Genomic DNA, 14,660 nt, shown 5'->3' on the forward strand with positions numbered 1-14,660 from the left:
ATGATTAGGAGCATCTAATAAAGCAACCTATTTGCTAGCAATTTACTATTTACTTCCTAGAAAAAGTATCTCTGAAACTTGCACCATTCAGACATCTGTACAATGATCGCTTAACAATTAGCCCGTAGGGCCTTTAAGAGGTCAAGTCAAATTCTCACACATTTTGCCTCCATGAGTGTCTCACCTGGACCTTCCTGTTTTATTCTTTCCCTGTGCCTGAGCTCCACCACCCTCACAGAAGGTCCAATTCTCATCCTGGGATTCGAGATATTTCACACAGGACCCCATCTCTCATCCTCTCAGCCTTATGTCCTCTCCTCTAAACCCCTCTCCCTCTCTGGGGAGGTGGGGAGGGCTGTCCCAGGCTTTCCTACCCAGGGGTACAAGCCCCTTCTCAAGTGTACAGGGAGGAGAATTGAGGGAGAGGAAAGGAGAATTAGTTACCTCCCTGAAAAGTGCTAAGAAATCCCTTAGGTACGCAAGGCCCAACTCTAGGACTCGAGGAGAGGAAGGTGCTCTGATCTGAGGAACAAATTCTTCCCAGAATCCAGCCCAGCATGAGGGTGGCAAGCTGGATGGAGCTCAGGAACTGCACCAGGGCTGCCTGAAGCACACCCCTGTAGAGATGGGACACTATGCTCAGATGGCAGTCTGGTTTGCATCACCCTTACAGTTTCACCTTCCCTCCTCTCCACTCAAGCAGTTAGTTCTGTAACTGTTGCCTTGCAGTAGAAGTAGATCACAGAGCAGAGAGTAAGAGATCTTGCAAGACATCCTGGATGTTCAAGCTCTTACAGACTTGACGGTTGAGGCCAGTGGCCTTCACACTTTTGCTGTATGCCTCCTAAAAACAGTTTTTAAAACTACACACCCTCTCACACAGGGCCAGCTACATAAACTGAAGTGCCTAGTACAAAACGAGAATGTGGGCCCCTTGCTCAAACATTATTAAGAATTTCAAAGGACTTTCCTGGTGGTCAAGTGGTTAAGATTCCATGCTTCCACTTCAATGGGGGGGTCAATCCCACATGCCACTGCACAACCAAAAATAATAAGAAGAATAAGAATTTCAAGAAGGTGATGGCAGAACGTTAAGCCAAGCTCAGAGCCCTTCTAAGTAAGGGGCCCTGAGTGCCTGTGCAGGTTGTACATCCATGAATCTGGCCCTGCTCTCACACATTTTAAAGTTAGCATGTAAAATACATATATAAATTTAAGCAGTAGCAAAAGGTGATTTTTTTAAAAAATTTATCTTTTGGCCACTTTGGGTCTTCGTTGCTGCACACGGGCTTTCTCTAGTTGTGGCGAGCAGGGGCTACTCTTCGTTGCGGTGGGCAGGCTTCTCATTGCAGTGGCCTCTCTTGTTGCGGAGCAGCAGCTCCAGGCACATGGGTTTCAGCAGTGGTGGCACACAGACTCAGCAGTTGTGGCGCACGGGCTTAGTTGCTCTGGCATGTGGGATCCTCCTGGACCAGGGATCGAACCCGTGTCCCCTGCATTGGCAGGTGAAGCCCCAACCACTGCACTACCAGGGAAGGCCAAAGATGTGATTTTAGTATTTTGCACACTTGCTTTAAAATATTTTCTTCCAGTTCTCAGAGCAGCATAATAAGTTAATTAAATGTTTGAGAATGGTCTGTCATGACTATTCATCAATGTTGAGTGGATAAACAAACTGTGGTACTTCCATACAATGGAATACCATGCAATTCTAAGAAGGAATGAGCTATGGAAACACACTAAAACATGGATAAATTGCAAAATAATTACGTCGAGGGAAAGAAGTCAGGCAAAACGGAGTGCGTACCGTATGAAAATGCAGAAAATTCATACAGACAGAAAGCAGATCCGTGGTTACCTGGGGAGAGGGGAAGGAATGGGAGGGAAAGATGACAGTCAGGTGGAGCCATGTGGCTGAAATCTCCCCAGTTGAATGTGAGTGAAAGTGATGTATAGTTATTACTGGGCATTGCTCATAAAAACAGCCCATGCAACCCGCGCTCTATCTTCTTTCCCATCCTCTCGTTGAATGGAGAGAACCTAGATGAGGGCAGAGCCACAAGACAGAAAGGGAGTGGACCCCTGAATGACTGCATGAAGCAAAGTCCCCTTTGTCCAGCACTGGATTGCGACATGAACAAGAACTAAACTATTATGGTATTAACCCCCTGACATGTTGGGTCAGTTGTTATAACAGTTAGCCAACCCTGACTAATACAGAGTCCAATGTAATCTCCCTGCCAGGAGAAAGCTGGCTGGTTCCCTCAAGGCTTGCAAACTGGGCTCCGCACAGAGAGCAGGCCAGTCATGGGAGGGAGTAGTTCGTAATCCTGGGCCAGTTTTCTCATAAACCCGTCAAGCAAGTCCTGAGATAGCTAGGGAAGGACACTGCCTGAGAGCCACAGAAGGAGCCAAAGCGCCCACCAGGCTCTTAAGAGGTTATTCTGTAGTAAGACCCTTTGGTGAATGTTCATCTGGCACACTGATAACCCTCTGTTCTGAAGCCATTCTGGGCAGTCTATCCACATTTATCTTCCTCAAAACTTGTTGTCACTAAGCCTTCAGTCTGGTTCCTCCCAAGTCCCTAACCAACACACTAAACCATTATCCAGTGGCCAGGAATCAGTACATCTTTACTCCAGCATCTCTGGGCGTGCTTCCTTTTTCTAGGTCCCTCAGGCCTTCGCAGAGGAGGACTAGAAGACCCCAGCAATCCATTTCTGGCCAGAGCCAGCATAATGTGCAAAGCCATTTGTAAACAGGGCTTTAGATTTTCCTTCCTTAGTCAAGCCATCACAAACAGCTCTCCACAAGATCATGAACAAGAGTAGCAGGTGAGGAATGTAAACCACCTGCTCAGGCAACCTACTTGTGCCTTTAGGGCCTGCTGGACCCAGGCCATATACATCACTTCCTCTTCATGATGGAGGACTGCTGGCCACCCCTCATTCTATGACTAGGTAGATCAGATAACATGGTAGCTAAGGTCACGTGGTCACGTGCTATGCCATGGTCAGGCATCCAATTTCAGCATACCCCTGGAGCAAGCCAGGAGACGTTTCTCAGAAGGAAAATAACTGCTGAAGGAGGTCATCACTTTGCTCCAAAATCCAATGTCTGACTATAAGGGCCAAAGGCAGAACTACCCACTCTGCAGCCTGATCCAGTGAGAAAATCTTCTCTCCTTAAAACCTTCTCCCCTTAAAGTCGATAGCTTTCAAGTGACCCCGTAATAGGTAAAAATAATACACCTAAATATGGTATATTTCATACCCAAGTCTAAAGAAGCCCACCAAGCACTGTCCCTCGTTCTCAGGGGTTGGGAGTGTGATGTTTAGCAGCTCGTCCTTTACCTGGTACAGAATACTGAAACACAGCCCAGAACCCTAGACAGTTCACTGAGTAGACAGGCCCCTATGTATTCATGGGATTTATTACCTGCCCTCTGGCACACACATCATGCTTACCAAATCATCTAGGGTATCTGCTACTTCCTGTTCTCAAGGTCCATCAGGATGTTGTCACCAGTGTCACAGATTAGCCTGATATCCACTGGAATGGTGATTTGGTCAAAAATTCGTGTAAACTGGGTGTGTTAGAGTGACATACCCCTGATGCAAGACAGTAAACGCCCACTCCTGCCCCTGCCAGAGAAACACAAACAGTTTCTGAGGTTTGGTCTAAAATAGAAAGCATTAACCAGGGAATTCCCTGGTGGTCCAGTGGTTAAGACTCTGCACTCCCAATGCAAGGGGCCCAGCTTTGATCCCTGGTCAGGGAACTAGATCCTGCATGCTGCAACTAAGATCCCATGCAGCCAAATAAATAAATAAATATTTAAAAAAACAAAACATTGACCAGACCTATAATTGTGGGCCAACAATTGCGCCACTCTCCTCCAAGAATGACGACTCTGAAAAAGTCCCTCAGTTGGGTTCCTTACCAAAACGAGCCTATCATAATGCTTGGTCATTCTTTAAGACCATCTATGTTGTCTGTTGATGTATGAATGGATAAAGAAAATGTGATATAGATAGACATCTGTATATATGTATATAAAGGAATATATAAGTATATACAAAATATATATAGAAATATATACATGGAATATACAAAAAGTATATATATATAAAAAATATAAATGTAAAGGAATATTATTCAGCCTTCAAAAAGAAGGAAATCCTGCCATTTGCAATAACATGGATGAAACTAGAGGACATTTTAAGTGAAACAAGCCAGTCACAAAAAGACAAATGATCTCACTTCCATGTGGAATATTTTTTTTTAAAAAAGCAAAACTCATAATAACAGAGAACAGAATAGTGGTTACCAGAAGCTGAGGTGTGTGTTGGGGAGGTGGGGGGTTAAGTAGAATGGTGGCTGCCAAGGGCTGAAGGGACAGGAGAATGGGGAGTTATTATTTAATGAGTACAGAGTTTCAGTTTTGCAAGAAGAAAAGTGTTCTGCAGATGGATGGTGATGATGGTTGCACAACAATATGAATGTACTTAATATCGATGAACTGTACACTTAGAAACGGTTGACAAAAAGTTATGTTACACGAATTTTACCACAATGAAAATAAATGAATGGGAAAGAATACCATCTATCTTCTGCTCTGGCCAAACCGAAGAGGTAATGTTGACATAGTGGGAATCACCCTGAATCTTTCAAATCTTTGACGGTGGCACTAATCCCTGTAAGGAGATGAAGTATTATTTTTTTCACTCGGCAGTTAGGGAGAGCTCCAGGGCCTTCCATTTAGCCCTTCCTCTCAAAATAGCCCTTGCTCCCTGGGTTGGGCGGATGTCAGAATCTGCCCTTCTTGATGAATCAATAGCAACTCTACACATGCAACTCTACCATACGGTTTCAGCATTCCACTGGCCCTGGCATGAGACAAGCTGAGCTCAAAACTATTTTTAAAAATTTCTACTATGTGCATGTCATATATTCAAAAAAGAAAGAGAGGCAAACTATCCCATTTTTAACAATTAAACACATAATCATTACATTTTTAAAATGTTCCTTTGTGTACCACTCAAAATCCTCTCGCGCACATACCACTTTTTTGGAAACACTGATCTAGTAGGTGCCCCAGTCATCTTATCTTTATCACACTTGTAATAATTGTGTAAAAGTGTCCACTCTCCCCACCGGAATGAGGAGCCGAGTCTCGCTGTCCCAAGCACCATACACTGGACTCCCCGTGGACCACACACTGAAAATAAGGATCTAGACAATCCCTTCGTCCTTTTCAGCTCAGGCTGTCCACGAGCCCATGAGTTCTGGCTGGCTGATACTGAGAAACTATTTCGCCTTTTGAATCCTCGGTTTTCTCCGCTGCAAAATGGAAACTATTGTACCTGCCACGCCGTGTAGGTACGAGGAGTCAGGTCATGGCTGTGCAAGTAGCGTAGCACCATAGAAATGACTAATTCACTCATCCACTTAACAGCCAATTATTAATCGCCCAGGGCCGTGCAGCACGGTTACTAGAGCGCACACCCTCCCCTCGCGCAGGTCTCATCCCTTGGATGCGGGGATGGGGAGGGCGTCTCCTCGACAGGTTCACTCCGCCGCGGAACTCCGGGTGGTGACCTTATTAAAAATGGCGCAGGCAGCCTCGGGGGCTAGTGCGGCGGCGCGGACTCCGCGTGCCCTCTGACCTGCTGGCAGCGGTGGAGCGGGGAGCCGGGCGCCGCCATATTGGCTGTTGTCCTGTGAGGGGAGAGGCTGCGGCGGCGGCGGCGGCGGCGGCGGCGGCGGCGGCGGGGGCTGCGGCGCGAGCTGAGCGAAGGAGCGGCGCGAGCGGCAGCATGACTCGGAGGCGGAGCAGGCCGAACGGCGGCGCGGGCCGGCGCGAGCGAGTGCGGGCCGCGGGGCCGCAGAAGCCCCAGGCGCCGGAACCCCCGCCGCCGCCGCCGACCCTGGAAGCTGGAGCGGGTGCAGGGCCCCCGGAGGCGCTGGCGGAGCCCTACCGCGACGGCCCCAGGCAGGAGGACGATGCCAAGCTGGCTCCCGGGCCCCAGGTAGGAGCGAGCGAGGCGAGTCTGGCTGCTTGGGCTCTTTCACCTCCGCGGAGCGGGGCCGGGACGGGCTTGGGGGTGGACCATCCTCCCCCGGCTGGGGCCGGCACCTTACCCCCCGGGGCCAGGGCGGAGGCTTTCACCCCCAAGGGAGTGGAGTCTGGACCGTTTGGTCCAGAGCCGAGGCACGGCCCGTCCTGCTCTCCTGAGACCAGGTTCCCTTCCCTCTCCCGCCGCCTCCGGGAAACGTTCTGGTCGCACGCCCACACTGGGACCGCGCTCCAGTCCTGAAGCCACAGCTTAGCCCTGTGCCCTTCACCTCCCCCGGGCCCACCTGCTCCCCCACCCACCCACAGGCCACCTCGGGGCGCCGGGGCCCGGAAGGCTGCAGCCTCTTCCCTTTCCCCCCGGGAGCGGCTCCAGCCCTTCCTCTCGCTGCCCCCTCCGTAGCTGTGCCCCCAGCATGTGTCTCCCGGGGCCTCCCTCCTCTCCCTTGCCCAGCAGAGCAGTTGCAGCAGGCAGCGCAGAGGACTGTTTGGTGGGGCTCCTGCACTGAGCTGGAAACCCAGCAAAGCCTGCTCTTTCTCGCCTCTATACCCCCGACCCACAAGGCGGCCCACCCAGACTCTCAGGTCCCTGGGTTTGGCGAATCCTGCTGAGAGTGAGCAGTAGGAGAACTCTCCGAAGCTTCCAGTTTGCCACCTGGAAGAAGGTCACTTTCTTTTGAGCAAAGGAGAGAATAGGAGGTACCCTGCCAGTGTTCACCGCGAAGCTGGGGTGGCACGAGCCACAGTTGCTCTGGGAGGGTTGTGGCACCTGGGGCTGGGTGGCTCCCTCTAAGCTTGCTCTGACAAAAGAGTTTTGAGTTGGTTTTTTGGATGAGCCTGCCAAGGAAGGCAGGCTCCTGCAGGAGTCTTGGAGGGTCGGATGCAGCGCCGGATGAGGATGAGGCGTGGCGGAAGATGCGTTTGGCTCTGCAGACACTGCATCGGGCAGCAGGGGACTCTGGGAGGCTGGTGCAGCCAGAAGGCATGGCTCTTGACAGCCTTCTAGTAGAATCTCTGGAATTGTGCATGTGAGTGGGGATGCTGTTTGGGGTACCATTCCCAGAAAGCCTTCCCTGACCTCCCCAGTTGCGTGAGGTGACCCCTCTGTCCCACAGTCCCCTTTGCTCCCCTCTGGTAGCACTCCCCATCTCATTCTACAATGAGACAGTCTGTTGAAGTGTCTGTACCCTCCCCGCCCCCCCCCCCCCCAAGCTGTGAAGTCCACAGGGGCACAGACCATGGCATCTATTCCTGGTCCTCCACACCTAGCCCTGGGCCTTGCTGACACTGAGTAGGAGTAACTAGGTGAATGAGGGTGAATGGATCCGTTGAGAACCTTTACATATTGTAACCCAGTTTTGATATTGGTCTCCTTTGTGTCTCAGGTCACGATAAGATTTTTAGTTAATGAAGTTGTCACCACTTATTGAGTGTCAGAAGCCCCACCTTCCCCCCTCACCCCCTACTCTGGGCTGAGACTGCTTCCAAAGGATTTGACTCTTTAGATTGGACCCCACCCTTGCGTGGTCTGACTTCCACCCTGAAGTGGCTTCTCGCTTTAGCCTTCTCTTTCCCTTCTCTGGGCCCCCCGGGAGTGCTGTTCTCCAGAGGGGAACAGTAGGGGAAGGAAGAGCCAGGGAGCCGTCGTCTTCTCTCTTTCCCATTCAGGGTCCCCTGCCTCTTAACCAGCCTGTAGTATTCTTGGCCAGAAAGTTTGGTTGATGGCTTAACCATTTAGTGTTGATTTAGGATGCGACTTTACCATGGTAGGTTCTTATCTACTCCACTGCTTGACCTGACCATTCCTTCATTTATTCACGCTAGGCACTTTATATACCTTCCCACCGCCCTTGTGTTCTCAGCATTTAGCACAAATGTGGTGAGTTAACTATTGGTGTAATTATTGGTCTGCTTTTGCTATGTAAACTCTGAGAGTGCAGGAACCAAGTCAGCCACTATTATACCCCTATGCCTGGTGATTAACAGATTTTAATGAATGAACAGAAGGATATAAATACTATTAACCCCATTTTTCAGATGAAGAAACAGAAACTCAGAGAAACTGAACATTTGCCCAGATAACTTCTGCTATAAGTACCCCCCCCCACCACCAAAATAAAGGACACTCTTGTGTACTGTGGGGTATTTAACAAGGCTTTTTTTTTTTTTCACTCTAGTCAGAATAGGTGAGACAAACTGACAGACTCTCTTCTGATTGTGCCCCATTTTTGCTGGGGAAAGGGGTTCAGGGTGCCAGAAGCAGGCCTTTGTGCCTTGTGAAAAGCACCTGCTGAAAGAACTGGGATCAGTTACTGCTCTGCCCACAGGCGCACCTTTGGTGAGGATCTCTGACTCTCACCACCACTTAGAACCCTATCTTAAGTACTTAGAGTGGGTAAGTAAGGTGAAATTCAGTGTCATATGCTGAACTGAAGCCAAAGATGGTGAATGGAATCACTTTCAGTCCATACGCAGGTTTTAATGCCCCAAGTCACGTTGTTTTGTTTCTGTTTTTGTTTTGATTTAAGCCAGTATTTTTAAAAATCAAGGTTTCCCAGAAAACTGGATTTGTGCCATCTCTTAAAACTGGTGCTACTGGGCCCACATTTCCAGGAGGCAGTAATCTGCAGTCTCTGAGAAGTGTCTGCCCTCTTTATCATATCATATCATATCATATCATATCATATCATACCTGATCTGTGCCAGGCCCTGGATTAGCTGGGAATGCAGAAGTGAATCAGCCATGATCCCTCCTCACAAGGGGCTCATTTGGTCTAGAGAACATGTATATAGTAGTTGCAGTAAGGCTAGAAAAACATCGCTTTGTCCCAGTTAAGGCTCATAGGCCACGCTGATTCTATCCAATCTCCTTTGCTCATTTCATAACCTGTACACATTGAAATGCAGGACCTTGAGCTTAATTGAAATCTCAAAAGTCCTTCTAATTGTTCAGGCCCCTAAACTACATTGATACATTCACTAAAAACCCAAATCCTCATTTATTTCACAAAAAGACTGAAACAGTTACAGCTTCTTAGCAAAGGAAAAAAAAAACCTTATAAAGCAGTTGAAGGAGGCGGTGAGACATAGAATTTAATGTTACAGACTTGGGGTGAGCTTCCTGCTCAGCCTCCTAGCTTTGTTACTCTGGGCATGTTTCTTCCCTTTAACCCTCTTCTGCAGCTTCACAGGAGAATGTGGAGCAACCCACATAGCGCCTAGTGCTCCTGACTCCAGAGCTAGAATTGGGCGTGGCGTGTGGCGGGAGCCACTTGGCCATCCAAAGCCTGTGTTCTCACCTGCCAGCTCTGCTGGCTGTCTCTAGTTCTTTTGGACCACTCAACTTGTAGTCCAGGTGCACACTCAGTAAAACCCCAGGAGACTTGCTAAACTGTAAACCGGCATTAGGTGGGGGTTGAGCTCATCCTTCCCTTCCCATTTCTCATCTCTATGGCCTCCCCTGGGACTTTGCCCAGCCTAGTTTAAAGGAACTCTCGAGACCTGGCTCCCCTACTGCTCAGAGTTAAACCTGCTCCCTCATGGGACTGGAGCAGATGATCAGTCAGTATCTTTATTAAAATCATCTCATTACATTTAATCCACTCAGCAAGGATTAATGATCTCTGTGCCAAGGCCTTTATTTGGGGCACACAGATAAATGAGGTAATCCATATACCCTGAGACTTTCCCCTTAAAATCACTGCCCACCTAGCCATTTTCATTGCAGGTGGGAGGAAATGATACTGAGGAGAGATCCCTGTCATCTCTGGTTCTTTGTAAGCCAGTAGAGATTCACTATGTAGAAATGCCAAAAGGCTTTTGAAGATGAAAATTTTAAATTTTTAAATTTTCAGACTTCCCTGGTGGTCCAGTGGTTAAGACTCCACACTTGCAATTCAGAGGGCACAGGTTCGATTCCTGGTCAGGGAACTAAAATTCCACCATGCCGTGCAGTACAGCCAAAAAAAAAATTAAAATTTTAAATTTCTTTAAAATGTCCCAGAGCTGTAAGCTTAATATATGATATCAGATGTACTATTAAGACCCTAACACCTTTACTTACTAAACCTAGAATTTTTGAGAGCATGGGCTGTGTTTTAGTTCATTTCTGAGATATTTATTGTGCATGGTCCTTATGTGTTCAATGAATGTTTTTTAGACTAAAGTGTAATAAAATAAATTTTAGATTTCTAGCACTTTATTCTTATCTGTTTGCACTGCTAGGCCAGGCTGTCAGTCAGTCATTTATTCATTCAGGTCAGCGGCACACATACCATGCCCAGCCTTCCTCTCGCCTGACCTGGTGTTCACTTATTCTACCAACACTCGTGGGCACCCAGTGCGTGCCAGGCCCTGGGCTAGCTGGGGATGCAGAGGCGAGTCAGCCCCAGTCTCTGCTCAGAGGGGCTCTGATCTAAAGAACACATAAATAATAATTGCAGTTCGGCTAGGAGAGCGTCACTGCCTCTGAGTTGAGTCAAATCCTAGATCCTAGTACACACCTTTAGAAGTCTTTCAGCCTTTTGGTTTGTTTTTTCATGTGTAAAATGACAGTGAAGCCAGGCTCACAGTAGGGTTCAACAAGTACTGCGTGTCAAGCACTGAGCACAGGTGGTAGCTGTGATTATTATAAATGCTTTGTTCTGAGGATGCACAGACGTGATAGCCTAGAGAAGTCTTCTCAGAGCTGAGGCTTCAAGGTCAAGTAGAAGGTCCTCCAGAGAAGATGAGAGAAGGTGTCTAAACAAAGCAAACAGCGCTGACAACGACCCAGAGGCCAGAAGTGCCCAACTCAAGGAGAGTGGCAAGAGTTCTGGCTGGAGAGTTTAGCGGGTTTCTTGAAAACCACACCAAGAGGTTTGGGCTTAATCCTATAGACAATGAGGAATCAGTGAAAGATTTTAAGTAAGAAAGTGAATGTGATGTGCTTCAGTAAATTCTCTCTGATCGCGTAGGAGGAAGTAATTCTCAGTGGGAGAGGCAGCTGTGATTGCTTGATTCTACCTCTCCCTCACCCCAGCCTAATGATCAGATCCCCTGTGCTTTGCTGGACCCTGTCCCAGACCTAGGAATCTATCGTAATTAAATTGCCCGGGGTGATTCTGATGTGTGGCTGGGTCTGGGAATTGCTGAACTGAGGGTGTCATGGGGATCTTTGCGGAGGCCTAGGCTATTCTTTAAAGAATGGGGCTTCCTAGGGGAGGAGAGAGCTTTTCCCAAAGCAGGAGAACAGACAGCCTTAGTTTTAAAAAAAACCAAGCTTTTCCCAGTTCTCCAGTTACTGCCGAATTCTCCAACTGCTAATCTTTCTTTGTGTATCAGAACACATGCTGCCATCTCCGCTAAACAACGGGGATGCATTGACTCATGGGACACAGGCCCTGCCCATGGAGAGCTCACAGTGTTGTGGAGAAGACAGATTTTAACAATCAGGATACACGTGATGAGCTCTATTCAAGAGACATGTAAAAAGTATTAGGGCATCCCAGAGCAAAGCATGGTTTATTTTGCCTGTGGACTTAGGAGAATGTAACACCCAAACTGAGCCTGAAAAGGAAAAGGCAGAGGGAACAGTGTGAGTGAAGATGTGACTGATTTATGTATTGGGGAAAGGGAATGGATATTGTGGAAAGGAGTGGTTAATGGTTCTTTGTGGAAGAATATGCAGAGCAGAAAAGCACTGAGGAGAGGTGTGCTTGTGTCCCAGGAAAGGCCGTGTGTTTCCACCCTTCAGCTCTGTGCCCATGTTCCCACCCTCATCCTTCAGACTCTAAGTGGGTGAACATGGTGCAGTCCTATAGGCCACCTCTCCTTTATTCCCTACCCAAGGCTCTTAGCTCTCCAGCTCCCTTTGTGGTTTCCCCCTCCATTCTGAAGTGAATAGATATAGGGAAACTAAGGCAGAAAGAAGGGCCCGGAAATATTGAAGGTTCTTATTAGGAAGTTGTAGGCAGAGAATGTGGGCTGGGGAGGGTGGGGGGGTTAAAGAGACCTTGAAGGTCACCTGTCTAGTCTTCTGTCCTGTGCTTCAAGTAATAACTTTGGATTGGGCAAGTCTCACTTAGTAAGTTTCCCTGTCATTTCTTCCAGGACAGAAGAGGAAAGAAACTAACGGGTATTGAGCACCTACTGTGTGCCAGGCCCAGGCCAGGTACTTTACATAATTTATTTCCTTCTGTCCTCACAACTCTGTAAAGTATGCAGAACTGGGATTTGAACTCACAACAGTCTGTCTCCAAAGTTCATACTCTTCCACCCATGAGAACTCTGTGTTGCCATTACAGAGTAGTCGGTAATAAGGTTTGCCCAAGGTTCCAGGTAAATAAGCAGTGGCTTAGGCCTTCCCGTGGCTGATTGCACCCAGGAAGCAGGTTCGACAGATGAACTAGCCTGAATGGGTAGAGGGCCACTGGGGTCAGAGAGACTCACTGCCCTATACTTGACTTAGCTTGTACAACCAGAGAGAATTCTCCACAAAGCAGCTTTATGTTGTGAAACCACTGTCCTACCTCCTGGAAGGACCTGAGCCAACAGCCTGGGTGGGAGTTTGGGTGAAAGCTCCAGAGCACTGAGGTGGGGTTGTATCGGCTCCCTAAGAATTGACTACACTGATGGCCAGCATTAGCATGGTCTGAGATTCTTAGCACTGATGCTAAGTGGCCTGAAGTGATGCAGCCATGCCTTTTCAGCATGGTACATCGGGAAAGAGGCTGGTTTGGCTGTGTTTTAGTTTCTGTCCTTTGTGTAGAGCAGCTGAGACATGAGCCAGATGTGCTTTAAGCATTGGTTCATTTATTCAGTGAATGCCTGCTATGTGCCAGGCCCAAGCAAAGCCTAGTTCCTGGACACACTTAAGTGGCTAAGGTCCACTCCCTGCCCCCAAAGAGCTCCCATTCTATGTCGGTTTGGGAGTAAGCAGAGGATATATGTCTATGGCACAATGTGATAGATGCTATACTAAAAGAATTCTACTTAGCCTGGTGCAGCAAAAGCTTCATCGACCTTTGACCAAGATTTTAGGAGATGAATAGGAATTTCCTGAGGAGTAAAGCAGAGGTTTGAAGGGACAAGGTGTATCTGAGAAACAGTATGACAGAGCCTATGGTTCTCAGGTGTTAAGCATGGAAGTGGAGTATGGACAGGTCAGCTGGGGCCAAGTTATGAGTGCCAGGGACCGAAGGGTGCCATGGTAGTGAGCTCAACCAGAAAGGAGCCTAGAGATTAAAGAGAGACCAGGTAGGAAAGAGGAGGTAAAGGAAAGAGGTCCTCAAACTGGATAGGTATGCAAGAAGGCACATAATAAGCTTACATTAAGTAGAGAACCCCAATGTCCTAATTGGTTGTTTTTAATTTATGTATTATTTTGTTAATTATAATTGTATGTTATTTTAATATGTGTTCCTGCCTGATTCTCCAAAATTAATATGAGGCATCCTGGGAGTTTGGGAGCACTGACAGCCCTGTGCACGAACCTGCCTTTACACATGTGTTCTTGAGGCAGGAACTCTGTGTTTCCCAGCACCTAGCACAATGGTTGGCACCAGGTAGGGGCTCTGAGAATGTTTGTCGAACAAGGGAATGAATGGGTGAACGGAAGAGTGAGTGGTAATGACTGGGCTGATAAGTTTTTCTAGTCTGGGGATTAGTCATTTTCTCTGCCTTTGGAAGGGAATTTTAACTGTTGTCCTCTGCCTGCCTCTGTGACAAGGAGGTTTTTGGAGTGACTTGAGAGTAGAGTGGTCTACTGGGCCATTTCAGAATAGAATTTGAAAACTGTCGCAGGGCTGCTGGTTAGATACAGCATGTGTCTTGGGGGAATCCTCTACAAACATGCACAAACTCTTGGGAGTAAATGGAATCTGTGAAAGGAATAAGAGCAGGTTTGGTTCTGGAAATTAGATCCAGCTTCAGGAGCAGTCCTTGACAGCCATCTGGTCTAGTGACACATAAATTCCCAAATTGCAGCCAGAAAGGCTAAGGTACAGAATTTACTCATGCCCCCAAAGAGTAACCCAGATATGCCATGAACTGCTGTGTGGCTGTTAGTAGTCACTGTTGCGTGTAGTACACCCACTGGTGACAGGCACTGTTAGAGGCTTTACATCGGCACTTCTCACAGTGTTTGATCTTAGGACCCTTTTACATCTCTAAAAATTTTCAAGGACCCAAAAGAGCTTTTGTTGGTTAAACTTTTGATATTTACTCAATTAAGTATGAAAGCTGAGAAAATTTAAAAATATTTAGTTACTAATTCATTTCAGGATAACAATATTAAACCTACATTAACATAAATAACAATTTTTAAATTAAAAATAACAATTTTCCAAAAAATTAGAAAAATGGTCTTATTTTCACTTTTGCAAATTCATGTCTGCCTTAATAGAAAAAAGAGCCTCATATATGCTTCTGTATTCAATCTGTTGCAATGCATTATTTTGACTGAAGTATTTAAAAAAAAAAATCCAACCTTGCATAGAGACATAGTTGGAAAAGAGAAAAGTATTTTGGTAGCCTTTCCAGATGATTGTTGGTATTCTTTGCAATATGAAATCTGAGACCATATCAATAAAGTTTTTATACTCAT

The 14,660-nt window shown here is 47.2% G+C and overlaps 1 protein-coding gene across 20 annotated transcripts in view; it reads left to right on the forward strand.

The window, feature by feature from the left end:
* The first annotated feature begins 5,675 nt into the window (after positions 1–5,675).
* Positions 5,676–14,660, forward strand: part of LOC130849149 (probable ATP-dependent RNA helicase DDX41) — a 40,176-nt gene continuing 31,191 nt past the window's right edge. For 3 of the 20 annotated variants that reach the window (XM_057727827.1, XM_057727930.1, XM_057727938.1), the window contains exons 1-2: positions 5,858–6,032; positions 6,913–7,104. In XM_057727827.1, the coding sequence (XP_057583810.1) occupies positions 6,007–6,032; positions 6,913–7,104 (218 nt within the window). In that variant the 5' untranslated portion in view covers positions 5,858–6,006. The other 17 variants (XR_009052693.1, XM_057727819.1, XM_057727844.1 and 14 more) reach the window with 14 other exon arrangements.

Source organism: Hippopotamus amphibius, chromosome 1 (assembly GCF_030028045.1).
Source record: "Hippopotamus amphibius kiboko isolate mHipAmp2 chromosome 1, mHipAmp2.hap2, whole genome shotgun sequence".
NCBI lineage: Eukaryota > Metazoa > Chordata > Mammalia > Artiodactyla > Hippopotamidae > Hippopotamus > Hippopotamus amphibius.